The following is a 25,750-nucleotide window of genomic DNA, read 5'->3' as shown; positions in this document are numbered from 1 at the left end:
GCTTGAGTGGCTAGGAGGCCATCGTATTGTTTTGTCCGTTTTACTTCTTTGATCGGTGGAGGTGTGAATGGGGAATGCGTTTTTCTATGTCTGGTTGAGGTTGCTTGGATGAGGTGGTTGTTTAGGTAGGATGGGCTATTTCCGTTTAGGGTTTTGAATAGCATGCAGTAGAATTTAAATAGTATTCTTTCTTAGATTGGTAGCCAGTGTGAGTTTATGTAAGCCTCTGTGATATGATCATGTTTTTTCAGTGAGTAGATGAGTCTCAGAGCTGTATTTTGGATTGTTTGTAGTTGTTTGGTCATAGTGGCAGGACAGGGGAGGTAGAGGATGTTGCAGTAGTCTAGCAGTCCTAGGATAAGTGATTGCACTATAAGCTGGAATTGTGTTCTTTCAAAGAATTTCCAGACTTGTCTCAGATTTCTCATTATTGCGAAGGATTTCTATATTGTTTTATTTATTTGCGGTTGCATAGTACAGTATCTGTCTATTGTCATTCCTAGTAGTTTTATGGTGGTTTGGATCGGATAGTTGATTGAGTTGAGTTCTAAGTTGGTTATGGTTGGGACTTTGTCATTTTCGAGGAGGATGAATTTAGTTTTATCTGGGTTGAGTTTCAGTTTGTGTTCTTTCATCCAGGTCGTAACTGTTTCTAGTGTTCGATGTAGTATATTTGTCATGGTGGTCTTTGGCTGATCATATGGTATGAGGATGGTGATATCATCCGCATAACTATAGGTGGTTATGCCTAGATTATCCAGGTGAGCTCTGAGAGAGGCAGTGTATAGGTTGAAGAGAGTAGGGGATAGTGGGGATCCTTGTGGTACGCCACAAGGGTTTGACCAAGGTTCCAATTTTTATTTGTTTGATTTTACTCTGTAGGTTCTGGATTTTAGGAAGCCTTCAAACCAAGAGTATACTTTATCTGAGATACCTATTGCATCCAAGATTTGAAGAAGGATGTTATGATCAACTAGGTCAAATGCTGCAGTCAGGTCCAGTTGTATGAGAAGCATTTTTTTTCCTGTGCTAAGATGTTGTCTGGCTGTGTCCATAAGGGAGCCTAGTAGTGTCTCTGTGCTGAAGTTGGTTCTGAAGCCAGATTGCCTGGGATGGAGTAAGTTATGGTCGTCTAGATAGTTTGTGAGGAGTTTGGCTACTAGGCCTTCTGTAATTTTGACATATAGCGGTATTGAGGCAAAGGGTCTGAAGTTGGATGGTTGGTCCATTGGTCCTTTTGGGTCTTTATGAATTGGGGTAATGATGATTTCGCTGAGGTCAGTAGGGAAAACGCCATCTGTGAGCTTAATTTGTATCCATTGCAGAAGCAGAGTACGGAATTTTACACTGGAGGTAGTAAGGAGATATGATGGGCAGTGGTTGAGGTCACAGGAGGCGTGGCTGTATTTTTTGTAGAGTTTATTGAGTTTGGACCATTGTATGTTGGGGAATTGAGACCATTTTCTGTCTGCTGCTGTTGATTCTTTTTCTGTGGGGTGAATTGTGATTTCATTTAGGTGGGATGGGGTAAAATTGAGGGTGGCTCTGGCATTAGTAATTTTGTTCTTGAAGTGATCTGCTAAGAGGGTAGCTGAGGGATGTGGGGTGTTGTTAGTGGTCGTGTAGGGTTTGGTGTCAGTTAGGTCTTTTAATATTTGGAATAGTTTTTTGGTATCTTGGGTTTCTGTGCCTGTGTAGTGAGTTTTCCTCTTGTCTTTTAGTAGAAGTTTATATTGTTTGTTAATTTTTTTCCAGGCAGTTTTCGTTTGATCCAGGTTTGTTTTTCTCCATTTTCTTTCTAATCATCTGCATTGTCTTTTAAGTTGGAGCAGATCGTTGTCAAACCATTGGTCTGATCTTTTACTGGTTCTAGTTTTGGTTTGTAATGGGGCTAGTTCATCCAGGATGTTGGTGGTCAGATTATTCCAGTGAGAGATGAAGTCCTTGGGGTCGCAGTCTTGGAGTGTTTCATCTATTTTTGTCCAGAATATGGTTGGTTTGATATGTTTTCGTGAGGTGTATGTTATTTTTTTGGATTTAGGTGTGGTTCTGGAGGACCTGCATGGAGTGTTAACTGATTTAGGAATATTCTCAAGAGAATTGATGGATCCAAGGTGGCTAACTGACCAGACATACTGGAGTTTCTTTTCTTAGAAATTTACTTTTTCTTCCTTTTAAACAATGTCAAAGTAGCGTGGGAGGGCTCCTGCCTGCTCCTCTAGGTGCACTATTAAAAGGTTTACACAGAAACTCAACTCACAGACACTTCTGAAGAATGTTGAAAGCCTACATAAGGAGCTGGCAATGAGTGGAGAGTCATTATCTCCTTTTGGGCCTGAAGTCAGCCTCAGCCCAGATACTAGATTGCCTTTTTCCCAATCACAGATTTTAGATTGGCCAGATTGGTTTCTGTTGGTGTTTTGCAAGAAAGTAACACTTCAAACAAAGATCAGACTTGTCCATGCACTCATTTTCTCAGTGGTCGATTACGGGTGCAAAAGCTGGACACTACTGAAATAGGACAGAAAGAAAATTGACTTATTTGAGCTTTGGTGCTGGAGAAGGATTTTATGCATGCCATGGACTACCAGAAGAACTAACAAATTGATTCTGGAAGAGATCAAACTGGCTATGTCACTTGAAGAACAAATGATGAAGTTACGACTGTAATTCATCAAGTTGCTAGGACTCAAACATGAGTCAATGGCATCTAACTCTGCCCAGAAGCAGATAGTGATGCCTTGGAGTGAGAGCAGATGGAATGTTCTTTGGAATATCCAGTAGAAGGTGAGTAGCCCCAAGAGAATTCCACTCATTTTATTGAATTCTATGAAATGAGCAGAATCCTGAGATGTTAAATCTGTGTATAAAGATCCAAAGAACTGCTTTGTGAAGCAGCTGGTGAGCAATTATTTGTATCTGATTCTTTGGAACCGAAATCTGATTTACCAATATTTCTCACTGTGACCACTTCTGAGGTGATATGGCAGACTTTGGTGAAGCAGGGAAAAATTTTGATATTTCTCAAAATAATTCTCTTCTCACCTTGAAACAGCACCTGCGAAACTTAAGGCAAATCTGAAAATTCTTCGACAGAAAACAATTCCAGCTCGTGGTCCAATTCCTAGTCCTAGGACTTCTAGACTACTGCAACATCCTCTATCTCTCCTGCCCCGAAGTCATGATAAAACAACTACAAACAGTACAAACACAGCCCTGAGACTGATCTATTCACTGAAGAAATATGACCACATCACCGCCGCATACCTCGACTCACACTGACTCCCAATACAAGCAAGAATACAATTCAAATTTTACTGGCTACTATTTAAAACAATGAATGGAGACAGCCCAGCCTACTTGAACAACCGCCTTATCCAAACTGCCACAACCAGGCTAAGGAGAGCCCAAAAACCATTCACGCATCCCACAATCAGAGATATCAAATGCAAAAAAATGTACAATGGCCTACTGGCCACGCAGACAGCGAAACTTGACCACCAACTATTCAATCTACTGATCACGACACCAGACTACAAAACTTTCAGAAAAGAAATAAAAACCTTGCTATTCAAGAAATCCATCAAGACAAACTAACTCCAAAAGAAGCATCTCAATCCCCCAAAATAACCCGTTCAACTAAGTAACTCTTCTGGAATTGTCCAGATAACATCTTTTGTAGTCTGCCTTGAACCGCAAGGTAATGATGGAATAAAAGTCACTAATGTAATGTTATCAGACATCCGGTTTTCCCTGGACATGTCCTCCTTTTGAGGACATGTCTGGGGGTCCGGATGGCTTTTCAAAACCCGGCACTTTGTCTGGGTTTGTAAAGCTTCCGACATCGGGACGGCTTCCACGAATGCGCAGGTGCAGCAAGGTAATGTCAAATGCACATGTGCAATGTCATTGCATCATATGCGTGCATGTGCATATGCTGTCCCGATGCACGAACAGGTAAAAGGGGTGGGGCTGTGGTCAGGACTGGAGGCGGGACAGATCGGGATGTGGGCAGAACTGAGCAGGCCTGGTAAACCTAGGCAAGCCCAGCTGGAGAAGACAGTCTTGCCATGGCTTCCCTACTTGGTTGTCTTGGGTTGTGATTTTCCAAAAATTGGAACTATTTGGTCTCAGATAACCACTGGCTCAAAGAAGATGGAGGAGAAGTCTTTCCCTGAGATGTTCACTTAGGACAGGGGTAGGGAACTCCGGTCCTCGAGAGCCGTATTCCAGTCGGGTTTTCAGGATTTCCCCAATGAATATGCATTGAAAACAGTGCATGCAAATAGATCTCATGCATATTCATTGGGGAAATCCTGGAAACCCGACTGGAATACGGCTCTCGAGGACCAGAGTTCCTTACCCCTGCCTTAGGAGAACTCTGATCTCTATACAGAGAACCCAAAGCTGCCTATACCCCACTGATAGCGGCAGTTGGAAAAACTGTGCTGCCCCTGAAATTAGGGGCTGCAGTTGATGAGTATATATTGATTCACTATTTTGTCCAGTGTATCTACCATCTCTACTTCTTCATCCCTACATGAGCAGCATATATAGTGTTTGTCATAATTAGATTGTAAGCTCTTATGAGCAGGAACCATCTCATGCATGTTTAATATACAGTGCTGCATGTGCCTGGTAGCACTATAACAATAATAAATAGTAGTAGTAGAGGATCCAGGGTCAGGGGAAGAGGGACAAGACACCCCAGACCTTTTAGATAATCTGCCCAAGTGGAGTAGGGGTGAGACCTCAGGAGATTTTAAAAGGGCACAGGCAGAGAATGAGCTCCTTAGAGCAGCATAAGTTCAGGTTATGACTGTAGATAGGAATCCTGTGGGCAATCAGGATCCTTCTAAGGAAGCACTCCTGTACTTTATAATATTCATTCAGTTTTCTATACTGTTCTTCCAAGGGAGTTTAGAATATTTAACATGAATCTATTCAGGTAGGCAAGCATTTTGCCCTGTCTTTTGTGGTGGGCTCATAATCTATCTAATGTACTTGGGGCAATAGGGGAATTAAGTTATTTGCCCAGGGTCATGAGGAACAGCATGGGTTTGAACTCACAAACGCAGGGTGCTGAGGTTGTAGCTTTAACCACTGAGCCACACTTTCCCCTAGCTGAGTGGCCAAGGGGAATCTGGAGGGGGAAGAAAAATTGTTGGTCCTTCATCAACATCATAGATAGGTTACAATTAGTCCACATTGCAATTAGTCCACAATCATCTGTTAGGAGATCATTTGGTGGAGAAGAAAACATGGGTAAGGATTTTTGTCTGGTTTTTCTAGTCAGACATTTTCAAGCAGGTAGTGCTTTTTTGTCAGTCCTGCTTAACCTGTAAACTGAGTAATCCTGCCCCTCTTCTGCTCATGCTCATTATGAAGACTCCGTTTTATAGAGTGGCTATGGATTTTGTGGGGCCACTGAAACACACCACCCATGGCAACAAATATATCCTGGTTATTATGCTACTTGCAACCCAGAGGCCATTGCCCTGTGGAATATTAAAATTACCAGGTGACTAATGCCCTTTAGGAAGTCTTCTCCCAGATGTGGATTCCTTCTAAAGTATTGACTGACCAGGGCACCACTTTTATGACTAGAGTCAAGAAGCAAGTGATTAAATACTTTATGGTCATCCATTATCACGCACAAACAGATGGTCTGGTGGAATGCTTTAAGATTCTCAAACAGATGCTGAAGAATTTTGTAGCCAAATATGGGAAGAATTGGGATACTCTATTCCCATATGTATCATTTGCTGTTTGGGATGTGGTTGCACATCAAAAGTGCATCGGACATTGGCGCACTGACAATTGCGCGCTGACATCTGCGTGCAGGATGAATGTGCGCCTCCGGTTCTGCCACTTTTACATATTACCGTTAGCATTCTGAGGAGGGTTGGGGGAACCCCCCCAGTACACTTAGATCAGCTTGCGCGCATGCTGGGGGAGAGGTGTGGGGGGGAACCCCCCACTACACTGAAAACTCCCAAACAGTGAGAGAATGGTAGTTTTCAGTGTACTGGGGGGTCCCCCTCCCAACCCTTCCCCCAATGGGAGTGCGACCAGTTCTAAGTGTACCGGGGAGGTTCCCCCCACCCCCTCAGAATGCTAACGGTAATGCATAAAAGCGGTAGAACTGGTGGCACGCATTCATCCTGTGTGCAGATGTCGGCGCGCAATTGTCGGCACGCCAATGTCCTGCACACGTTCGTCAGTGTACCCTTGGAGGTACTTCAGAGTTTGACAAGACTTTCCATTTGAGGTGTTATATGGCTGGAGGTCTAGAAGAATCCTGGATGTGGTTCAAGAAGCTTGGAAGGAAGAATCCATCCAAGGGAATATTTGTCAGAAAATATATTCACCATGCAGGAAAAGCTGAAGAAAGCAGAGGAGGCACTCAAGTTTTGTTTGGAGAAGGCTCAGTTGGGGCAAGCCTGAGCCTACAACCAGAAAGCAGTACAGAGAATCTTCCAGACAAGGGACAAAGTCTTAGGGCTCCTTTTACTAAGGTGCGCTAGCGTTTATGGCATGCACTGAAGATTAGCGCGCGTTAATCCCCTTGCTATGCGGAAAATACTAATGCCAGCTCTATGGAGGCGTTAGCATGTAGCATGTGGGGCAATGTAGTATGTGCTAAAACTGCTAGTACAGCTTAGTAAAAGGAGCTTTTAGTCTTCCTGCCATCCTATGAAATGGCAAGGACCTTATGAAATAGTGAAGAAGACAGGACCTGTTAATTACAAGGTGGCCCAACTTGACAAGAGGGATAAGGTAAAGATCTTTCACATCAATCTGTTAAAGAACTGGGTCCCGATGACTGCAGCACTATTCCAAAGGGATGACTTTGGTCCAGAGGTCCAGGCCCCTGCCCAGCTTTCTTCCTCACACAAGGCTAATCTAGAAAAGTTGGTACGTCAAAATCAAGATGTATTTACAGGAATATCAGGCCAGGCTAATCTTGTAGCTTATGATATCATCACTGAGCCAGGAGTGGTCATCTGGAAATGCCCCTATCAGATTCTGGAAGCCCAGAAGCAGACTATAGTGAAACAAGTATCTGAGATGCTGGGCCTGGGTGTTATTGAGGAGTCAGTCAGGCACCAAAACCAGACAGGAGCATCCAGTTTTTAATTGATTTCCAGAAAGTGAATACTTTCTCCAAACAAGAGGCTTATCCAATGCCAAGAGTTGATGAACTCATCGAGACGATGGGAGAAACTCAGTTTATCTCAAGCCTGAACCTGACCAAGGGATAAAGGCACATATTCTTTACTTCAGCTGCAAAAGAGAAGACCAGCTTTTCAACACCCCAAGGTCTGTTCCAGTTCATGGTATTACTTTTTGGCCTTCATGGATCTCCAGCTTCTTTCAACACCTTGTTGACTGCCTTCTTAAACCGCATAGTGATTATGTGGTTGCTTGCTTATTGTCATGTATAGTAAGGATTGGGACTCATTTCAACCAAGTAGACACCGTTCTGAAAAGTGTGCGGGCTGCTGGATTGATGACAAATCCTAAAAAGTGCTTCCTGATGGACAAGAGGTCCAATAACTGGGGTCGGAAAAAGTCAAGTAAAACCTCAAATCTGAAAGGTTAGAGATAATCACCCAGATACTGGTACCACAGACCAAAAAACAGATGCAAGCCTTCCTAGGGTTTGTTGGATGCTACCAGTGATTTATCCTAGGATTGCTGAGAAAGCAGGACCACTCACCAGCTTTCTGCAGAAGAAAACCCTAGAAAAGGTTTTGTGGATGTCAGAACTGGACACAGAATTCCAAACTTTGAAGAAGGACATCTGCTTGGTGTCAGTGATGGTTAGATCAGACTTCAACCAGTCCTTCATGGTGCAGATAGATGCATCAGAAGTTGGACTTGGAGCCATCATGGCCCAAGAAGTGGATGGAAAAGAACCCTTGTGGCCTACATTAGCTAAAAACTGTTCCCTAGGGAGAGGAAATATGCAGTAATTGAAAATGAAGCCCTGGTTGTCAAATGGAGATGTTCCAATATTATCTACTAGGACAGGGGTCTGCAACCTTTAAGACATAAAGAGCCACTTGGACCCGTTTTCGAAAAGAAAAAAAAACTTGGAGCCGCAAAACCATTATAAAACAAATCTAACACTGCATATATTGTTTCTTATCTTAATGCTATATACAGGATCATGCAGTTAGCTGCTCTCAATGCTCATAGGCTCCCTGCGCTAAAAAACGATATTGCGGTTTAGTAAAAGGGAGCCATAGTGCAAAATATAGACAGCAGATATAAATTCTCAAAACAGACACATTTTGATCACTAAATTGAAAATAAAATCATTTTTCCTACCTTTGCTGTTTGGTGATTTCATGAGTCTCTGGTTGCACTTTCTTCTTCTGACTGTGCATCCAATCTTTCTTCCTTTCTTTCAGCCTCCTGTATGTTTCCTCTCCTCCAAGACCTCATTCTCTCCCCCAACTTTTTCTTTCTGTCTCCCTGTTCCCCCTTCTTTCTTTCTCTGTCTGCCCCCTTTCTTTCTTTCTCCGTGCCCTCCCCCAAGCCACTTGGTTTGCTGCCACCGCCATCGGGGAATAGCCCCCAAGCCACCGCCGTCCCAAGCTTTCCCTGCAGAAGCGTCGTGCTGACCAGCATTCTGCTCCCTGACGTCAATTCTGACGTAGGAGAGGAAGTTCCGGGCCAACAAGGCATTTCTCCTCATTCCATCCAGCCTGAGCCCCATCTCTCCTTGATCCAGCATTTCCCTTCTGTGTTTGTCAGAATTATCATTCCACCTATTTTCCAGCATCACCCTTATTTGTGTCCATCTCACTATATCTTCCTTTCTTTCAGCCTTTCCTCCAGATCTCATTCTCTCCCCCAACTTTTTCTTTCTGTCTCCCTTTCCCCCTGGCCCACGGGACTCCCACGGGGATGCCCCCCTGACCCACGGGACTCCCACGGGGATGCCCCCCTGACCCACGGGACTCCAACGGGGACGCCCCCTGGCCCACGGGACTCCCACGGGGATGAAAACAGCCTACCTAAATTCTGGCGATGCAGGCATGCAGCATACAAGTCCGGCGTCGCGGCGGGAAATAGCCATGCTGAGCAGTGAGCTCAGCACGTACACAGATGAAAGCCTTGCTTGCTGATTGGTCCGGCGGCACGGCGGGGCAGGGCCGCCGGACCAATCAGCAAGCAAGACTTTCATCTGTGTACATGCTGAGCTCACTGCTCAGCATGGCAATTTCCCGCCGCGACGCCGGACTTGTAAGCTGCATGCCTGCGTGACACACTACCGGAGCCGCGGCAAAGGTGGAAAAGAGCCGCATGCGGCTCTGGAGCCGCGGGTTGCCGACCCCCGTACTAGGATGACACTTTCTGCTGGTCATGGACTATGAATCCCTCAAGTGAATGGTTTGCCACAAAGAATCAAATGCATGCATCATGAGATAGTTCCTTAGCCATCATTCCTTTAGTTTTGAGGTGACATCAAGTGGGTTGAGCACATACAAATGCTGATTTTTTTTTTGTCTTGGGATGTAGACCCTGACATGTCAGGTGTTCAATGGGGCAGGGCCGAGCTGCGGGGGAGGGTATGTGAGGGAGTCTATAGGGCACTAATACTCCCCCTGCTGGATACTCTCTCACTGTGTCAGTCACCTTAAATTCCATAGCCCCCTCCCCCTCCCCAAGCAAGGGAGAGTGACACAGGAGGGATGGAGCCAGGAAAACAACTTCATTGAGGTAAGCCAATTCTTGATTTAATAGTGGTGAGAGAGAGACTGTGGTCTCGCTGGAGCCAGACCAATGCTAGAATGCCTAAGAAGGATTGAAACTTATGTTTGAAGCCTATCAGTCATAGGCCCAAAGTAAACGCCCTGAAATATTTCCAAATTAGATTGGTAAAGGGGAATTGGTGGAATATGAATACTGCTTAATATAACATAACATAATATAACTTTTTGGCTTTTGCAAATTTATCATGCAAATGGCACTGTCCTTCATTTGTTACTCCTAAGTGGAAAGAGCAGTTTAAGAGGGAACACCTTTTTTCTGCTTCTATTGTATTGGCAAATATCCCTTGCAGTAAAGAGACTTTAGCCCTTCAGTTCTGAACCTGTGAATCTTTTAAGTTAATAAAGAGTTTGTATTTTCTTTTATGACTATATCTGGCTATATGTCCATGGGTCTAACCCCAATCCAGGCTGTCACACCAATGCTTTCTATAAAAATTATAACTGCTAATTCAAGGACTGATTTCCTTTTTTTTTCCCTTTGCAAGAGGTAGTAATTAGAGAGATAAGCAGGTAATAAATATGAGCTTCTCCTTCACTGGAGATGGTCTACAGTGAGGTCAACAGGGAGACTTCTCCTCACCTCAGATTGTGGGTGCTGAAAGATGAGTCAGAGGGAGATGAGAAGTCTCCTCAAGGATCTACTTTAAAAATACATCACATGTCACTTTCAATGTCTTTCACCTAGTTTTTATGCCAATCACTCATTGCACCGATGTAAGCACCATAATGAGGCATGCTTAGCACATCTAAGCCATTATAGAATACCAGAGCTAAACCACTTTGGTGCACCAAAAATTAAGCATGTCAGCTAATGTCATGTCAGTGACCAATGTAAGTTGGCGTACCTAATTGTGCCATGCGGTGCACCCAGCTAATAGTATTCATGCATCACTTGGCAATATGCCCATGATAAGGCCACATAGACATCATCTTTGCAATTGTATGATAATCAGTCTGTGTGTTGATTACAGAATAAAACTGTGCACTTATGCATGCAACTTTCAAATATTTTGCACCAATAATGAGAGTAAGTGCTAGTATTCTATACTATTGGTGTCTAAATGTAGGCTCCAGCTTATAGAATTGCCTTTTTAGTGCTTAAGGCTCAACCTGCTTCAACAGTAGCAAGAAGAGGCACTGGAGACTTCACAACCAGCATGAGAGCTCAAGTCTTTTATTGAAGTAAAATCATAAAAAATGCAAAATTCCAGTCATAAAAAATGCAAAATCCCAACTAGGACCCAGTTTCAGCGAGAGACTTGCCTTCCTCAAGGGACATTATTTATCGTCTCGGCGTCTCACTGCCACTGATACGCCAACATGATAAACATTGTCCCCTGAGGAAGGCGACTCTCTCGCCGAAGCTGGGTCATAGTTGGGATTTTGTATTTTTTATGATTTTACTTCAATAAAAGTCTTGAGCTCTCATGCTGGTTGTGAAGTCTCCAGTGCCTCTTCTTGCTACTGTTCCATGGTATTTCGAGGTCTTGTCTCTTCTTTTTTTTGGTTCCAGCCTGTGTTCTCAGTAGAAACATACTGTTTCTACTGAGAACACAGGAGAAAGAGGTGTTAAACTAATAGATTGGAAGCAAAACCTATCATTCATCTTAGCATTCCACAAAATAGAAGCAGATGCATAACTTGTTTTTAATATTACTACTGTTTTGGGGCAATGTGAATGATATTTTTAACAGTTTTAATATAATTTTGTATGTACGTACTACTGCAAGCTGCCCAGGTTTTAGGCAGATAATAAATATTTTAGATAAATAAATATGCAATACAGTTCTACCTTTTAATGGATCTAATTATTGTTATGGCTTTTTTGTGTTTGTTTGCAGGGATAACATGATGTAAATTAAATCCATTTGAGAAACTACATTAAAGAGCATGGGCAGTCTGCTGCATTTTTTGTCAAGGATATGACAAAGGCCATCCACTTTTATTTTTGACTCAAAAGGTCAAATAACAAAACACTGTGGATGGATCATATTTGCAATAGGCCATCACTTGGATGGGATCATTACATTCCTTGATAAATTATCAAAAATTAAGAATTTGGGAAGAGAACGTTCGTAAAGATGACACATTTGCAAGCTGGTCTTGGTCCAGAGACTATAGAGAAAGCTCGTCTGGAACTGAATGAAAATCCAGAGACTCTTCACCAGGACATCCAACAAGTGAGGGACATGATTATCACTAGGCCTGATATTGGGTTTCTGCGTACAGATGATGCCTTTATCTTGAGATTTCTTCGTGCCAGGAAGTTCAACCAGACAGAAGCCTTCAGACTGTTGGCCCAGTACTTCCAATACCGCCAGTTAAACCTGGATATGTTTAAAAACTTCAAGGCAGATGATCCTGGGATCAAACGAGCACTCATGGATGGATTCCCTGGGGTGCTAGAAAATCGCGATCATTATGGACGGAAGATCCTTCTGATTTTTGCAGCCAACTGGGATCAGAGTAGGTAAATGTAGATAGTGCTTTTTATTCTATTTAAAATGTTCACTGAATAAATAAACATGGTTTTGGATAAATATGATTGTGGTAGTCAAACACATAAGCACATTTCTATCAAGGCATGTTTTTCCCATATGGAACAATTGTTTTTTGGTCTTGATAATTAGTATTTAAGTTTTAAAGTGCAACATTTGTTTCCTCTGTGATGTTACTTTCAGGCTGCTTTATTATTTAGGAATGTTTGCATTTTAATGACAAAATTTATTGTTATGCTTATTGGAATCTCATGATGCTGAGCATGGTTGTCTTCCATGCTTAAATATGATAGTCAATGTTTGTAAGTTAGTAGATGACTAAGGAGGTTAGCCCTGAAATCACATATTTTATCACAGTGACAGCATATATTGGTGATAATTATATAAATGTTTGTCACAGGTAAACCATGTACTACCAATGGGAAAGAGCTTTAAGAAAATCACTCTAGAAGTTACATATCTATAAAGTACGTGCAGAGATTGTCAAGCATTACTCTTTTTCTTCCTTTCCCTCTGTTCCTTGTCCAACCTTTTGCCTTCTCTTCTCCATCACTCCCTGTAGTCTAGCATTTTCCCTTCTCTATCACCACAGTGCAGCATTTCTTCTGCCTTTCCCTATTCCTCTTGTCCATCATCTTTCATTCTCATCTCTTTCCTTTTTTCTGACTAGCATCTTCCCTTCTCTTCTATACTTCCCCTACAGTCTAGCATCTTCCCTTCTCTATCCCATAGTCATGCATCTTCCCTTTCTTTTGCTACTCAGTATGTTCGGCATCTCTTTCCTTCCTCCCATTTCATGTTCACCATTTCCCCTTATCTTCCCTTCATAACCCCCTCCCCAAATCCAGCATATCCCCTTCTCTACCAAGCTCCTTCCCCCAGTGTCCAGCATCTTCCTTTCCCTATTTCTATTTTTCCCCAGTTCTCCTTTCCATTCCTTACCCTACTTCAGCTGTCCAGCTTGCCTACCCCCAAGTGTCTAGCATCTCCCTTTCTCTGTCCAGAATCTCCTTCCCCCTCCCCAGCTTTCCAGCATCTCCTCTACCCTTCCCCCAACTCTGTGTCCAGCATTTTCCTTTATCTCCCCCCCCCCCATGTATTCAGTGTCTCTCTTTCCATTTTCTTAACCTCCCCCCCATGTCCAGCACTCCCTCTTTTCCTTTTTCCCTGCTGGACCTGATTCTTCCTCTCCTCCACTGCCACAACTGCAACCCTATTTCTGCTTGGATTACCTTGTAGAACTAAAAAGCAGGATGCATAGCCACAAGACTCCTTGAGCACATGCATGCCACATCCCACCCTCTCCAAGATAAAGTTTCTTTTCAGAGGGGGCAGGATGCAGCAGGCCTTGAGTGCACCCAAGTGCTGAAAGGCACCGTGCCATAGTCACGTTTTTAAAAATGCCATTTAGCTGCTCTGCCATGCTGTGCTGCTGCTCTCCGAAATGTGCCATCTTAAGCAGATGCCTAGCCCACCCAGTGATAGGGCCGGTACAGCAAATGGTGACTTTCAGCTTTGTCCTGCAGATCTGTCTCAGTACCTTGCAGGTGCAAGCATTTACATTTGCACTAGAGCTGTTTAAATGCCCATGCCTATGTTATTAGTAGATTAGTGTATTTTATGCTTGTGAACTATGTCCATACTCCATCCATACTGCCGCTAAACATACCTATCAGCAAAGTACGCACCATCATGTAATTTTATGCTGGTTGCTATTTTATAGGTGGGAACTTATCTTTGTATAAAACGACCACTAAGGGACTTGGAATTATGGAAGTTGGAACTTTGCAAGTTTGAGATTTGGAACCATCTGTGGTTAAGGAATTGTGAAGATTTTTGTGGATTTAGGGTGCCCCCAAAAATGTGTTCTTAATGCTAGTCTATAAACAATGCTCCTACTTGGGCACCATTTATAGAATAGTACATACTACCAGGATCCATGCCCAACTGAAATCTGATGTAAATCCTTATATGTAAATTAGGTGCAGATCCCCCAAACTCTCTAATACTTCATGCATCTTTAATGAGTACACCTGACCCGCCACTGACGGTTCCATGGCCATGCCCCCTTTTCAGTCACATGCTAAAAGATTTTCGCATATATGGTTACAGAGTAGCACTTAGGGCTCCTTTTACTAAGGTGCGCTAGCGTTTTTAGCGCACGCACAAGATTAGCGCGCGCTAGCCAAAAAATTACCGCCTGCTTAAAAGGAGGCCATAGCGGCTAACACGCGCAGCATTTTAGCTCACACTATTCCGCATGTTAAGGCCCTAACACACCTTTGTAAAAGGAGCCCTTAGTGAATGCACGCGAAATCCAAATTGTTGCCAATTATTTGCAGTAATTGATGGATAACACCCAATTTTGGGAGCTAATTGGCTCGTTACTCTATTAAGTGCCATAGACAAATTGGGTGCATGCCCAAATTTGCATGTGCAACTTTGGACAACATATATAGAATCGGGGGTTTAATGTCTACTATGTACTCTGAGTGGGTTCATGATCTGTGATTTGTGACTTCAGTTCACTTATGACTCCAGTACTTGGCATCTCCAGATATATTTGCAGTAAGTTGGAGCATCGACACATTTTGTAAGACTGAAAAAAACTGTGAAGCGAGCAGTGAACATCTTTGATGCAGCTATAGGCGAAACAGAGAGTCACTGTTGGGTTTGGTTTTTTAGATTCCAGTACTGTTCATGAACTTTGGAAAAGATGGATTAATTCCAGTTCAGGTTTTGAAGTGGAATATACAGTTTTGGTGGAGTATAACAATGGAATACAGCTAAGTACTAACATGGTCACTGTTTTGCTTTTTAAAAGAACTGTTTGTCATAGTGTGAGATATTTTTTCTACTGCCTTCTATATGGATTTGAATTATGATGAGGGCGAATTCACTAGAGAAAGAGATGCTACTTGGAATGGTCAGTAGTAAAAGGAAGCAGGAGAGACCAAATGCATTTTGGCTTTATACCATCGAGAATGACATGGGAATGAACATCAAGGAATGAAAGAAGCTGTGGAAAACAGGGAAACATGGCAAGGACTGGCCTACTGAGTATCCAAGGGTCAGACACGACTGAATGGATAGTAGTAGTAGTTCCTCTGCTTTTCTCTTAAGTACTTCTGGCTTTCTTTAGCCATTATTGAAATCTCTCTATTGGGATTCCCTAAATATCCTGTTTCAATAACATTCTTCAAGGAAACTCCACACCAAACCACTCCTGGACAACTTTTGGCTATTCCTCCCCCCTCTCTATCACTATTTCTATCTCTTTTTTAAATGTTAGCATCAGAAGCTTGGTTCCATCCCAATTATGGTAGAGTCCATCCTTTCGGAATAGACTTCTCCTTTCCCAGAATATTGCCCAGTTCCTAACAAATTGAAATCCCTCATCATCTGAACCACGTATTGAGACTTCAGTGTTCTGCTTGCCTCTTGGGTCCTGTGTGTGGAACAGGGAACATTTCTGAAAACACTACCCTGGAGGATCTTGACTTTATCTTCCAACCTAAGAGTCTAAATTTGGCTTCCAGAATCTCCCACATTTTCCTATGTTATTGGTGCCTAAATGTATCAAGACTACTGGCTTCATCCCAGCACTATCTAAAATTCTATCTAGCTCAGGGATCTCAAAGTCCCTCCTTGAGAGCCGCAATCCAGTCGGGTTTTCAGGATTTCCCCAATGAATATGCATTGAAAGCAGTGCATGCACATAGATCTCATGCATATTCATTGGGGAAATCCTGAAAACCCGACTGGATTGCGGCCCTCAAGGAGGGACTTTGAGACCCCTGATCTAGCTGATGCATGAAGTCCACCACTTTCACACCAGGCAGGCAAGTGACCAGGTAATCCTCACGTCCAGTATTCACCCAAATGTCTACATGTCTAATGAAAGTCAATATCTTTTTCAAATAGCTTATTTTGCTTCTGTGGAAGGATTAAGGGGAGGGGGGGGGAATTCCATAAAAGCACTCAAAATCCAGTGTCAGAAAAAAATCAGTGCTAAGCACTATTCTACAAAGGGTGCTCATACCCAAAGTTGAGTGGTTATGGTAGAACATGGTGCAAATGCTGGCACTCATCTCATGGAATTTGAATGCATAAATAATGCTATTCTATAATACTGTGTAGAACTTTCCAGCATGCACCTGGCCTTACCATGCTTCCCACCAGTTACATCTCCTTTTGAGTTGTACACCATGGGGTTTAAGCACCCTGTGTTATAGAATAGCATGCAGGCAGATGTGTGTTCAAAAGCAAATTATTGCCAATTAACTTCAATAATTAATTGTTAAGGTCAATTAATTGATGGCCCATCAGCCAGTTTGCTTGCACGTGCATCTTGGATCCATACTGAAAATTTAGCACACATATATAGAATCTGGGGGTATGTGTATAATCATTTGAGTGAGAAAATATGTCTTCAACCGCCAGTCCGCGGACCGGTGCCGATCCGCAGGAAATTTCTGCCGGTTCGCGCAGGGCCGGCAAGATTAAGGTGACCATAGGTCCCGTTTTCAGACCCCCATGTCCCGTTGTCCCCACACACAGCTTCGGGACAGTGTCCCGAAGCTGTGCTCGGGGACAACAGGACAGGCGATCATTTCCTGTCCCTACCTGTCGTGCAAAAAAAAAAAAAAAAGCCTCCCTCCTTCCTTTCCCCGGGTCGGCTGCTATCATACCGCCCTGCTGCTGCTAAAGCTGACAGGAAGTCTTCTTTCTGATGTCAATTCTGACGTTGGAGAGGATGTTCTGGGCCAGCCAATCGCTGCTTGGCTGGCTCAGAACATCCTCTCCGACGTTAGAATTGACGTCAGAAAGAAGTCTTCGTGTCGGCTTTAGCAGTAACAGCAGCAGGGTGGTAAGATAGCAGCCGATCCGGGGAAAGGAAGGAGGGAGGCTTTTTTGCCGGTGGTTTGCCTAGTGGTTTGCCGGTCCACAAAATAATTCTTTTATTTCTGCCGGTCCACGGGTGTAAAAAGGTTGAAAAACACTGTTCTAGATGTTATTGATATCGGCGGAGCAATAACACACTATTCAGGCTGATATGGAGCATTTTTCAAAATAGCACCATCTTCCCTTGCTAAGCCACTGGTGGTGCTCAGGGCAGAGGCACCTGGTATTGCTGACCCATGAGCCCCCATGTGCTCTTCCCCACCATCCCATCACTGTGCCCCCTGCTCTTCCCCACCACCCCATCACCACACCCTCTGAATTTCCCTGATGCCTCAAAATTACCATGTCACACTCTCCCCTTGTACCTCTTTCCCATCTTTGCTGGCAGCAAACAGGCTGGAATAGCCATTGCTTGTGCCCTCTGAGGCTTCCTTCTGATATCACTTCTTGCCCCTCCCCAGAGGAAATGATGTCATAGGAGGGACAAGGCCAGCGCAAACATCACATAGGACAGCCTGCTCACTGCCAGCGTTGTAAAGAGGTATGGGGGGGGGGGGCACAGGAATGAACATCAGAGCAATAGGAATGAGAAGGGGGAGCAGAGGAGAGGCACCAGTGGCCCCCTTACTATGCCACTGAGCATCACCAATACAGAAAAGTTTGAAATTTTGGTCTAAGCCTGGGGTAAGAAAAGGCAAAGCACAAAAGACTTGCATCAAGACTACAAAAAGAGAGGCTTCCCTTGATGGATGGATCTTAGCAGTGGAGGATATCTAAGAAGGTGACTTGTCTATTAGGGACTTGAGTGACCCCTGTCCCCCAAGCAGGTGTCCTCTGACATGAGGCCTATAGCCCCTTTAAGGGAAGGTTGCAGCTATGTGAGGCGGCACAGCTTTTTTAAAAATGAATATTGCTGCCAAAAGTGCATGAAATTCCTGGCCTTGGCATTGCATTGTAAAGTGTTTGAGATAGTAGCTATGGGATGCAGATGAACTAGAAATTTATTTCATATCTAAATATGAGTATCACAGATATGGCTACTTTCTTTGCAGCGGAGTTACCTCAAAATCTACAGGACAATAGGCTAATAATTTCATGTACATGACTACGTCAACTGCTAATGAACTTAAGATTCAAGTGGTTAATTGCCCTCTTCTGCAAATTGAATACAATTATTTTTACAGTAAATGGAATGCCATAGTGCAATGACCTCTAACCTTTTTCATGTAAAGGGAAAGCTCTAGGGGCCACCAAAAGATTTCAAGCTTACACATACTATTAATTTTGCAAACCGCCTTGATTTGCTTGCTCAAACTGTCAATTAAACATTAAAAATTCATACTAATATTGATTCTACAAGGATACATTTTAAAACCTCACTTTATATTGGATTGTCAACAGTAGCAAATTCCATGAGTGAGACACATGAGTAACACACTTAAGAGATTGTTTGCTGTTACTATGTCAACTGGGCAAGATTGGAATTAACACATATACAGAATTTGAAGAGCATTTCAGCCAACTGTTTCAGGGCTGCAATGGAGGACTTCAGTGGTCGTATGTGGCCCTGGGGCCATGCATTGGAGACCTCTGCTATAGTGAATCCTTGGTCATCTTTGAAACTCTCATCCTTCAATTAGCAATTTGCAAATCTTTGCAAACAGATACAAAGGGCCAGATTTTAAAACATACCGTGCCTTTAACGATGGTCGCTATACCAGATCCAGCCAGTTTAAGAGTTGCAGTTTTTTACCACATGATTATCATAATAGCTCACCGTGGTCTTTTCCGAGCTTCCTAGCGGCCTCCGACTCTGCCATGCAAATGTATTACAACGAGGACATAAATATTAAAATATTAGTAAAATGGACTCATTAATATTTAAATGAGTACTCCAGGCAATTCTCCATCATCACCAGGTGATTCTCCAAGCGCAGTGCCAGCTTTTGATGACCAAAAATTACCAGCTGGTCCGGAGGTGCCAGTAGTGTGAAGAGGGCATCTCAGGTGTGTGTTTCTGGCTGTGGCTCATGATAAAAAAAATTTTTAATGCACCATTCACATAAATGATAGTAGTATAGTTGTTTTGTGGGGAAAAAAATCTCAAAAGCATATGTCTCGGGTGCATGTACTAAAGACATGTCTTAAATGCACTTGTTGATATCTGATGCTTGCATCTCCCCTCCCTTCCCCTCCATCCAATAGCACTGGCATGCTTATGATTGACATAACAGCTGCATGTGGTGTGCATCTATGTTGTGTGCATATATTGTGCTCCAATAAGGTACACCCATGATATGCGTACCTATGGCATGGCTTTTTCCCAGCACACGCGCATATTTATGTCTTTTTTCCATGGACTATTCTGCATATGTGCCGATTGCTATCACCAGTGACTCACCTTATGTAAATTTGGCAACTCTCTGTGAACCTCCGCGAACCTCATTTGCATGTGCAGTTCTTCGAGAATGACTCATCTTTTTGAAATCATTACATATACGGCCGTGACAGCGAGATTTTACCAGTGATATTAGAGAATCCTGCCCAAAGTTCCAGGTACTTGAGAATGTTACCAGTTCTGAAATGGAAAATATTTTCCTAAATTGACCAGGAGAAAGTGCCTTCAAGGATTCATACCTATGTTGTATACAGAAGCCCTATCCATGAAAAAAGCTGCATGTAGTTGTGAAAAAACAAAATTCTGGGCATTATTGCCTCCTTAGTCTTACCTTGTTATTTCCCTTTGGGTAAAAGCACAGGTATCACTGCTTATTATAGAAACATGATGACAGATAAAGGTCAAATGGCTCATCCAATCTGCCCATCCACAGTAAACATTATCTCATCCATAGGCATTGGAATGGTGGAGGCCACAGGGGCCACGGCCTCCCTAAAAATTGTGGTAGTAATAGGACCAACAGGGATCCTGTGGGCAGAGAAAAACCAACTGAGGCAGTGGCCTCGGCATTCTCAAGGGAGCGCGATCTTGTTGCTGGCCATATCTGCTGGTCGGCTCTCTCTGCTGCATCCTTTCCCCAACATCTAACCTCCCCCCCCACACACATGTCTACCCTGAATTTCTTGTAAAACTTGCTGGGCAGTGGAACCGATTCATGCTGGGGCGGGATGTAGTGGAGAGAAAATGCTGGAGCTGGCGGCAGAGCAACGCTGTGAATTGGTTCCGCCACCCGACAAGTGTTACAAGAAATTCAGGGTAGACACGTGGGAGGGGGGGGAGTAGATGCCGGGGAAGGGGTATGACAGAGAGAGCCGACCAGCAGGTACACTGGCTGGCAGCAAGTTGCTGCTTCCAATGGAGTGCTGCCTAGAAATAAGGCTCCTCCCAAAACATTTTAGATTTGGGGAAGGGGAAAATGTTAGAGAGGGAGCAATATAGGTCTTGAGGAAGGGAATGGGGGAAGGAAGAGATGTTGGACTCAAATGAGTTAAGGGAAAGAAGGAAGGAAGGAGGGAAGGAGTTGGGGATGGCAGAAGGAGTAGAAGGGGAACAATGAGAGATGGATTTGGAGGAGGACAGAGGGAGCAAGAAAGGGGGAGATGGACATGAGGGAAGGCTGAGGGGGGTCAGGGAGAGAAGGTAGAAGGAGGTGAAAGGGAGAGAGGGAGAGATGGATTTGGTGGAGAGGGCAAAATGGAAAAAGGGAAAAAGATTCAAAGTGGGAGGGAGAGATGGGTGACAGGGAGAGCTGAGGAGGGAAAGGAGAGATGGACAGGGAAATGCGGAAGGGATATGGACTGGGGAGTGGAAGGGGGAGGAGAGATGGAGAGATGTTGCATTTGTGGGAGAGAGAAAGAAAGACAGGAAGGAAATGAGAGTGTCCATAAGGAGGGGAGATGCTAGAAATGGTGGATCCATGTGGAAGAGTTGTCAAGGAGATGAGTGAGCAGAATAATGAGTATACATGGATAGAAATGTGGTAATGGATTAGAAATGTGAAATCTAGTGGATGAGAGAAGGAGATAGAAAGTTGATTAGATAAAAAGTAAAAAGGAATAAAGCAATGTTCCCTATAGGCTATGTGGCCATACACCTTTTGGTAGCAGGCCGCGCAGCCAGCACACCAGGACCTCTGGTCATACTCTGCTGCTGCTGCCTGTAGCTTTGTAAAGAAAGAAGTGCAGCTGGAAGAAAGGAGGAGGAGGCCTCCTTGGATGTCTTAGAGCCAGCTAGAACACAGGTGCACAACCTTGGTAGGGGGCACAACTTGGGACAAAGGCTAGAAGGAAGGGAGGGGGCATGAGCTTGGGACACAGAAGAGAGAGAGAGAAAGTGCATTAGGACACAGAAAGGGGGCATGAACTTGGGACATAGGATGGAAGGATGGAGGGAGGGAGGGGAAGATGCTGAGGTAGTGGAGGGAATAGAAAGGGAGAATTGTTGAGAATGGGTGTGAGTGAAAGGGAAAGAGATGGTGTACATGGAGAAAGGAAGAAAGAGGAAAATTGTTGGACATAGGGAGGGAGAGAATTGTTGGACATGATGGTTGGAGAGGAGTGAGGTAGAGAGAAATGAGAGGGAGAATTGTTTGATGTGGTGGTAGATAGGGAACAGTGGGACAAATGGAAAGGGATGCAAGATGGAGGAATGTTAGACATGGCGGTGGAGGGAATGGAGGAAGTGATTTTGCATGGTGCTAGAGAGCGGTGATAGAAGGAGAAATGATGAGCATGGAGCTGGTGGGCAAGGGTGAAAGATGCTACATACAATCCAAGGATAGGAGAGGGAGAAATGTTGGATGTGGCAGTAGAAAGAGTTGGAGAGATGCACCCTGGATCCCTCTCACTCTTTCCCCACTCCCTTTGCAGCAAGGGAGAGAATAAGAGAAAGAGAGATGGTGGGCAGTGAAAGAAAAGGAGACATTTCATGTGGGGGTGGAGGAAAGAGGAAGAAATGCTGTGCAAGGGTGGGGAGGGGAAAAAGAGTGTACTTTGTGCAGTTTAAATTTTATGGTTACAATTATGTGTTGTTAATAAGACTATATTGTGTGTATGAAAAATGAATGGAAGAAATGGCATTTACAATTAGTAATATTATGGGGACGGGGTGTGGAGCGCAGCTTGGGCAGGGTCTAGGGTGGAGCTTGGGCATTCTGGGGCAGGGGTCTAGGGCAGAGCTTTTGGGCCTCCCAAACAAAAAAGCATTCTGTTGCCTATGATCTCTTTCTCTCTCTAAAAGATCCTATGTGCCTATCCCACACTTTCTTGAATTCAGACACAGTCTTTGTCTCTACCACCTCTTCTAGGAAACTGTTCCAAGCATCTACCACCCTTTCTGTGAAAAAAAGTATTTCCTTAGATTACTCCTGAGCAGTGAAGTACCTAGCATATGTGACACCCGTGGGGGGGGGGGGCATCATTTTTTGACACCCTCCCATTTGTATGAATTTTGACACCCCCCTCTGTATGAAAAACATGATTTTTAGTAACAATTCACACGTCACACAAGAGTGTACCTAGGAAAAGGCAGCATCTCACACACTGCAGTGAGCAGTACAACATCAATACACCCATTGTAAAACTAAACAAGCCAGACTAGTACAGATCAATCCTAACAGAAAACCATGTCTTTCAAACACACAGAACACAGAAAATACCTTCGCCTAGTATGGAATATGTAATCACAAACTAACCCCTCCCCCCTTTTACAAAACTGTAGTGTGGTTTTAGCCACGGTGGTAACAACTCAGATGCTCATAGAATTCTGAGCATCAGAGCTATTACCACCACGGCGGCGCTAAAAAACACTCAACAGTTTTGTAAAAGGGGCAATAAAATAGAAATAAGTAGACAAAGGTTAAACTGAACCAGCAAGAAGCTGGACTCTGCATACAATGCAACCACACAGAAACAGTTACGCATGTCCCCTAAAGCAAAAAATAAATAAATAGAATTTTTTTTCTACCTTTGTCTTCTCTGGTTTCTACTTTCCTCATCTTCTTGTCTCGCTCTTCCTTTAATCCGCTGTCTGTATGCCTCCCCCTTCCATCTCTCCCTTCACCCTCAATGGTCTGTCATCCATCTTCCCTTCCCTCCTCCAATGGTCTGGCATCTCTCTCCTCTCCTTCCCTTCCCTCTTCCACACCCCCCATGGTCTAGCATTTCACTCTCTATTCTCCCTCCCCCCCCCCCCATTTCCATCAGCATCTGGCTCCTTTCTTTCCCTCCAACCCAATTCCCTCCAATATCCTTCTCTGTTATGTCTCTCTCCTCATTCCCTGCATACTAATGCCATCAGCATCTGCCCCCTTTTTCTCCTTCCACCACCCTTCCATACCACCCTGACCCCCTTTATCTCCCTCCATCACCCTTCCATATCACCCTGCCCCCTTTCTCTCCTTCCACCACCCTTCAATGCTACCCTGTCCCCTTTCTCTCCTTCCACCGCCCTTCCAAACCACACTGCTCTCTTGCTCTCCTTCCACCACCCTTCCATGTCACCCTGTCCCCTTTCTCTCCCTCCACCACCCTTCCATGCTCCTTTATCTCTCCCTCCAAACCACCAAGATCACGCGATGACTGAAGCTGCGAGGGTGCCTCTCTCTCTGCTCTTCCTCTCGGTGGGCCATCGGAGCCCTAAATCACCCGGACAACCCTTCAATTACTGAAGTGTTCATCGATGATCGAGTACAGCTCCATATCGCTCCGCTCGGCCAACGCCGAGCATTATCCCTGTCTGCCTTGCGCTCACCGACACTGAGGAGCCACAACGGCACTCATCCTCCTCCCACTAACAAGCGCCACTGTAAACCGCCCACCCCACTAACTAAACAAATTCAAGGGGAACTGAGGGAGTTCTGCCGGAAGAAATAAGTGGTCTTCTGATATTTTTGTTAACTGAGTCGAGCTCCGATTGCAGATGACCTGGTTTATAAACCGAAGATTAGATTAGAAACTGTAACCTGAGCAGCAGCTTTGATGACATAATGTTTCCCAGCCATACTGTGGTTGCAGAAGTACTTACACCTGGAAGAAAAGAGCAGAAAAATCCTACCAACCTGGTTGGTTGAAGAGCCTATAAATCAAAAAGCTCTTCCTTGGGATGGGTGGGAGGGAATTAAAACCAAACAGAGACTTTCCTCAACAGCTATTTGTGCCCTAATCTGATCTTATGTTCTGAAATGCAACCTAAAATACTGATCTACTTTTTTTTTCCGTATAGAACCCTAACAGAGACTCTAAATCAGGGGTCCCCAAAGTCCCTTCTTGAGGGCCGAATCCAGTCGGGTTTTCAGGATTTCCCCAATGAATATGCATTGAAAGCAGTGCATGCACATAGATCTCATGCATATTCATTGGGGAAATCCTGAAAACCCGACTGAATTCAGCCCTCAAAGAGGGACTTTGGGGACCCTGCTCTAAAGGCTACACAATTGCCTAACTGATTTGCTGAGCTAAAAAAGAGAACTACAATGAAATAACCTACTGAAACCTAAGTTTACCTTGCCCAAGTTTGAATGCCAGCAGGCAAGATATTCCAATGGATGTTTCTTCTTCTTAGCAGAGCAGATTCTTCCTCATTACTTCTTCAGGTGTGGGGAAAGGGTGAGTTTCCAGATCTAGTGAGAGGGTTTGGGGGTTAGGTGTTTCTGGTTTGTGGAGATTGTCCTTGTTAAGATCAACTGGTAAAATGTGGAGGTTAATTTAAGCCTAGAGTTGGGTGGGCTGAGCCTCTACATCCTCTCTCTTAGAACCAGGCTTACTGAGGGTTAGGTACTAGGCCAGCATTCCTCCCCTCAGTGGTCACCTGTGGACTCTGATCTCTAAGAAAGTCCTACTTTTTCTCAGGGAAAAGGTGGACTCTTTTTATCAGGCACTGTTTATCGTATAAATATTTTTTTGAATATTGCCCTCTTAAATAACTGATTTTACTCCTGCAACTTGAAAATCTAAAGCAAATGACAAATTATTACTTTATGTTTTGATACAGGAACTCTTTTGTAGATATTCTACGAGCTATTCTGTTGTCCTTGGAAGTCCTCATTGAAGATCAAGAGCTTCAGATCAATGGATTCATCTTAATCATAGACTGGAGCAATTTTTCCTTCAAGCAAGCCTCTAAACTGACTCCTTCTATCCTCAGACTAGCCATTGAGGGGTTACAGGTATGCAACTTGGTACTTGCTTACAGCAAAGCAATGTGGTCTTTTCCAAATTCTGTGAATAGTTTTTAAAAAAAGTAAATTGTAAATAACATGCTCTCAGAAAATTTAAAAAGGAGCACAATTCTGATTACATTCCGGATGAAAATAAGGTTAGAATGTGATAAATATTCAGCAATAAAATGTACATTAAGGGCATTAAGCTGTTAATGTTTAAATAAGCAAAAAACAGCAAGGGAATATATTTATCCAAGGTGATGCTTATAAATCACTGTTGTACTAATCACCTTTGTTTTACTTTAAACTCTGATTACAACACAAGCTGATGTGGTTAAGTGAACACTCAGACTCGCAGCTTAGGTCCGGTGAAACAAGTTCACGGAGCAGCTGTTAAGGAGACCATCATTGTTGTTCACAGTCTCCTCCACCAAACAAAGAC

The 25,750-nt window shown here is 43.7% G+C and overlaps 1 protein-coding gene across 1 annotated transcript in view; it reads left to right on the top strand.

The window, feature by feature from the left end:
- Positions 1-11,802: 11,802 nt before the first annotated feature.
- Positions 11,803-25,750, top strand: part of CLVS1 (clavesin 1) — a 96,847-nt gene continuing 82,899 nt past the window's right edge. Inside the window, 3 exon segments of the mRNA XM_033934208.1 lie at positions 11,803-11,862; positions 11,864-12,258; positions 25,140-25,314. Of these exon segments, the coding sequence (XP_033790099.1) occupies positions 11,803-11,862; positions 11,864-12,258; positions 25,140-25,314 (630 nt within the window).

The sequence above is a fragment of the Geotrypetes seraphini genome, chromosome 2 (genome assembly GCF_902459505.1).
Source record: "Geotrypetes seraphini chromosome 2, aGeoSer1.1, whole genome shotgun sequence".
Lineage (NCBI taxonomy): Eukaryota > Metazoa > Chordata > Amphibia > Gymnophiona > Dermophiidae > Geotrypetes > Geotrypetes seraphini.
The sequence above is the reverse complement of the archived record's forward strand: the minus strand, read 5'-3'. Positions and strand labels throughout refer to the sequence as shown.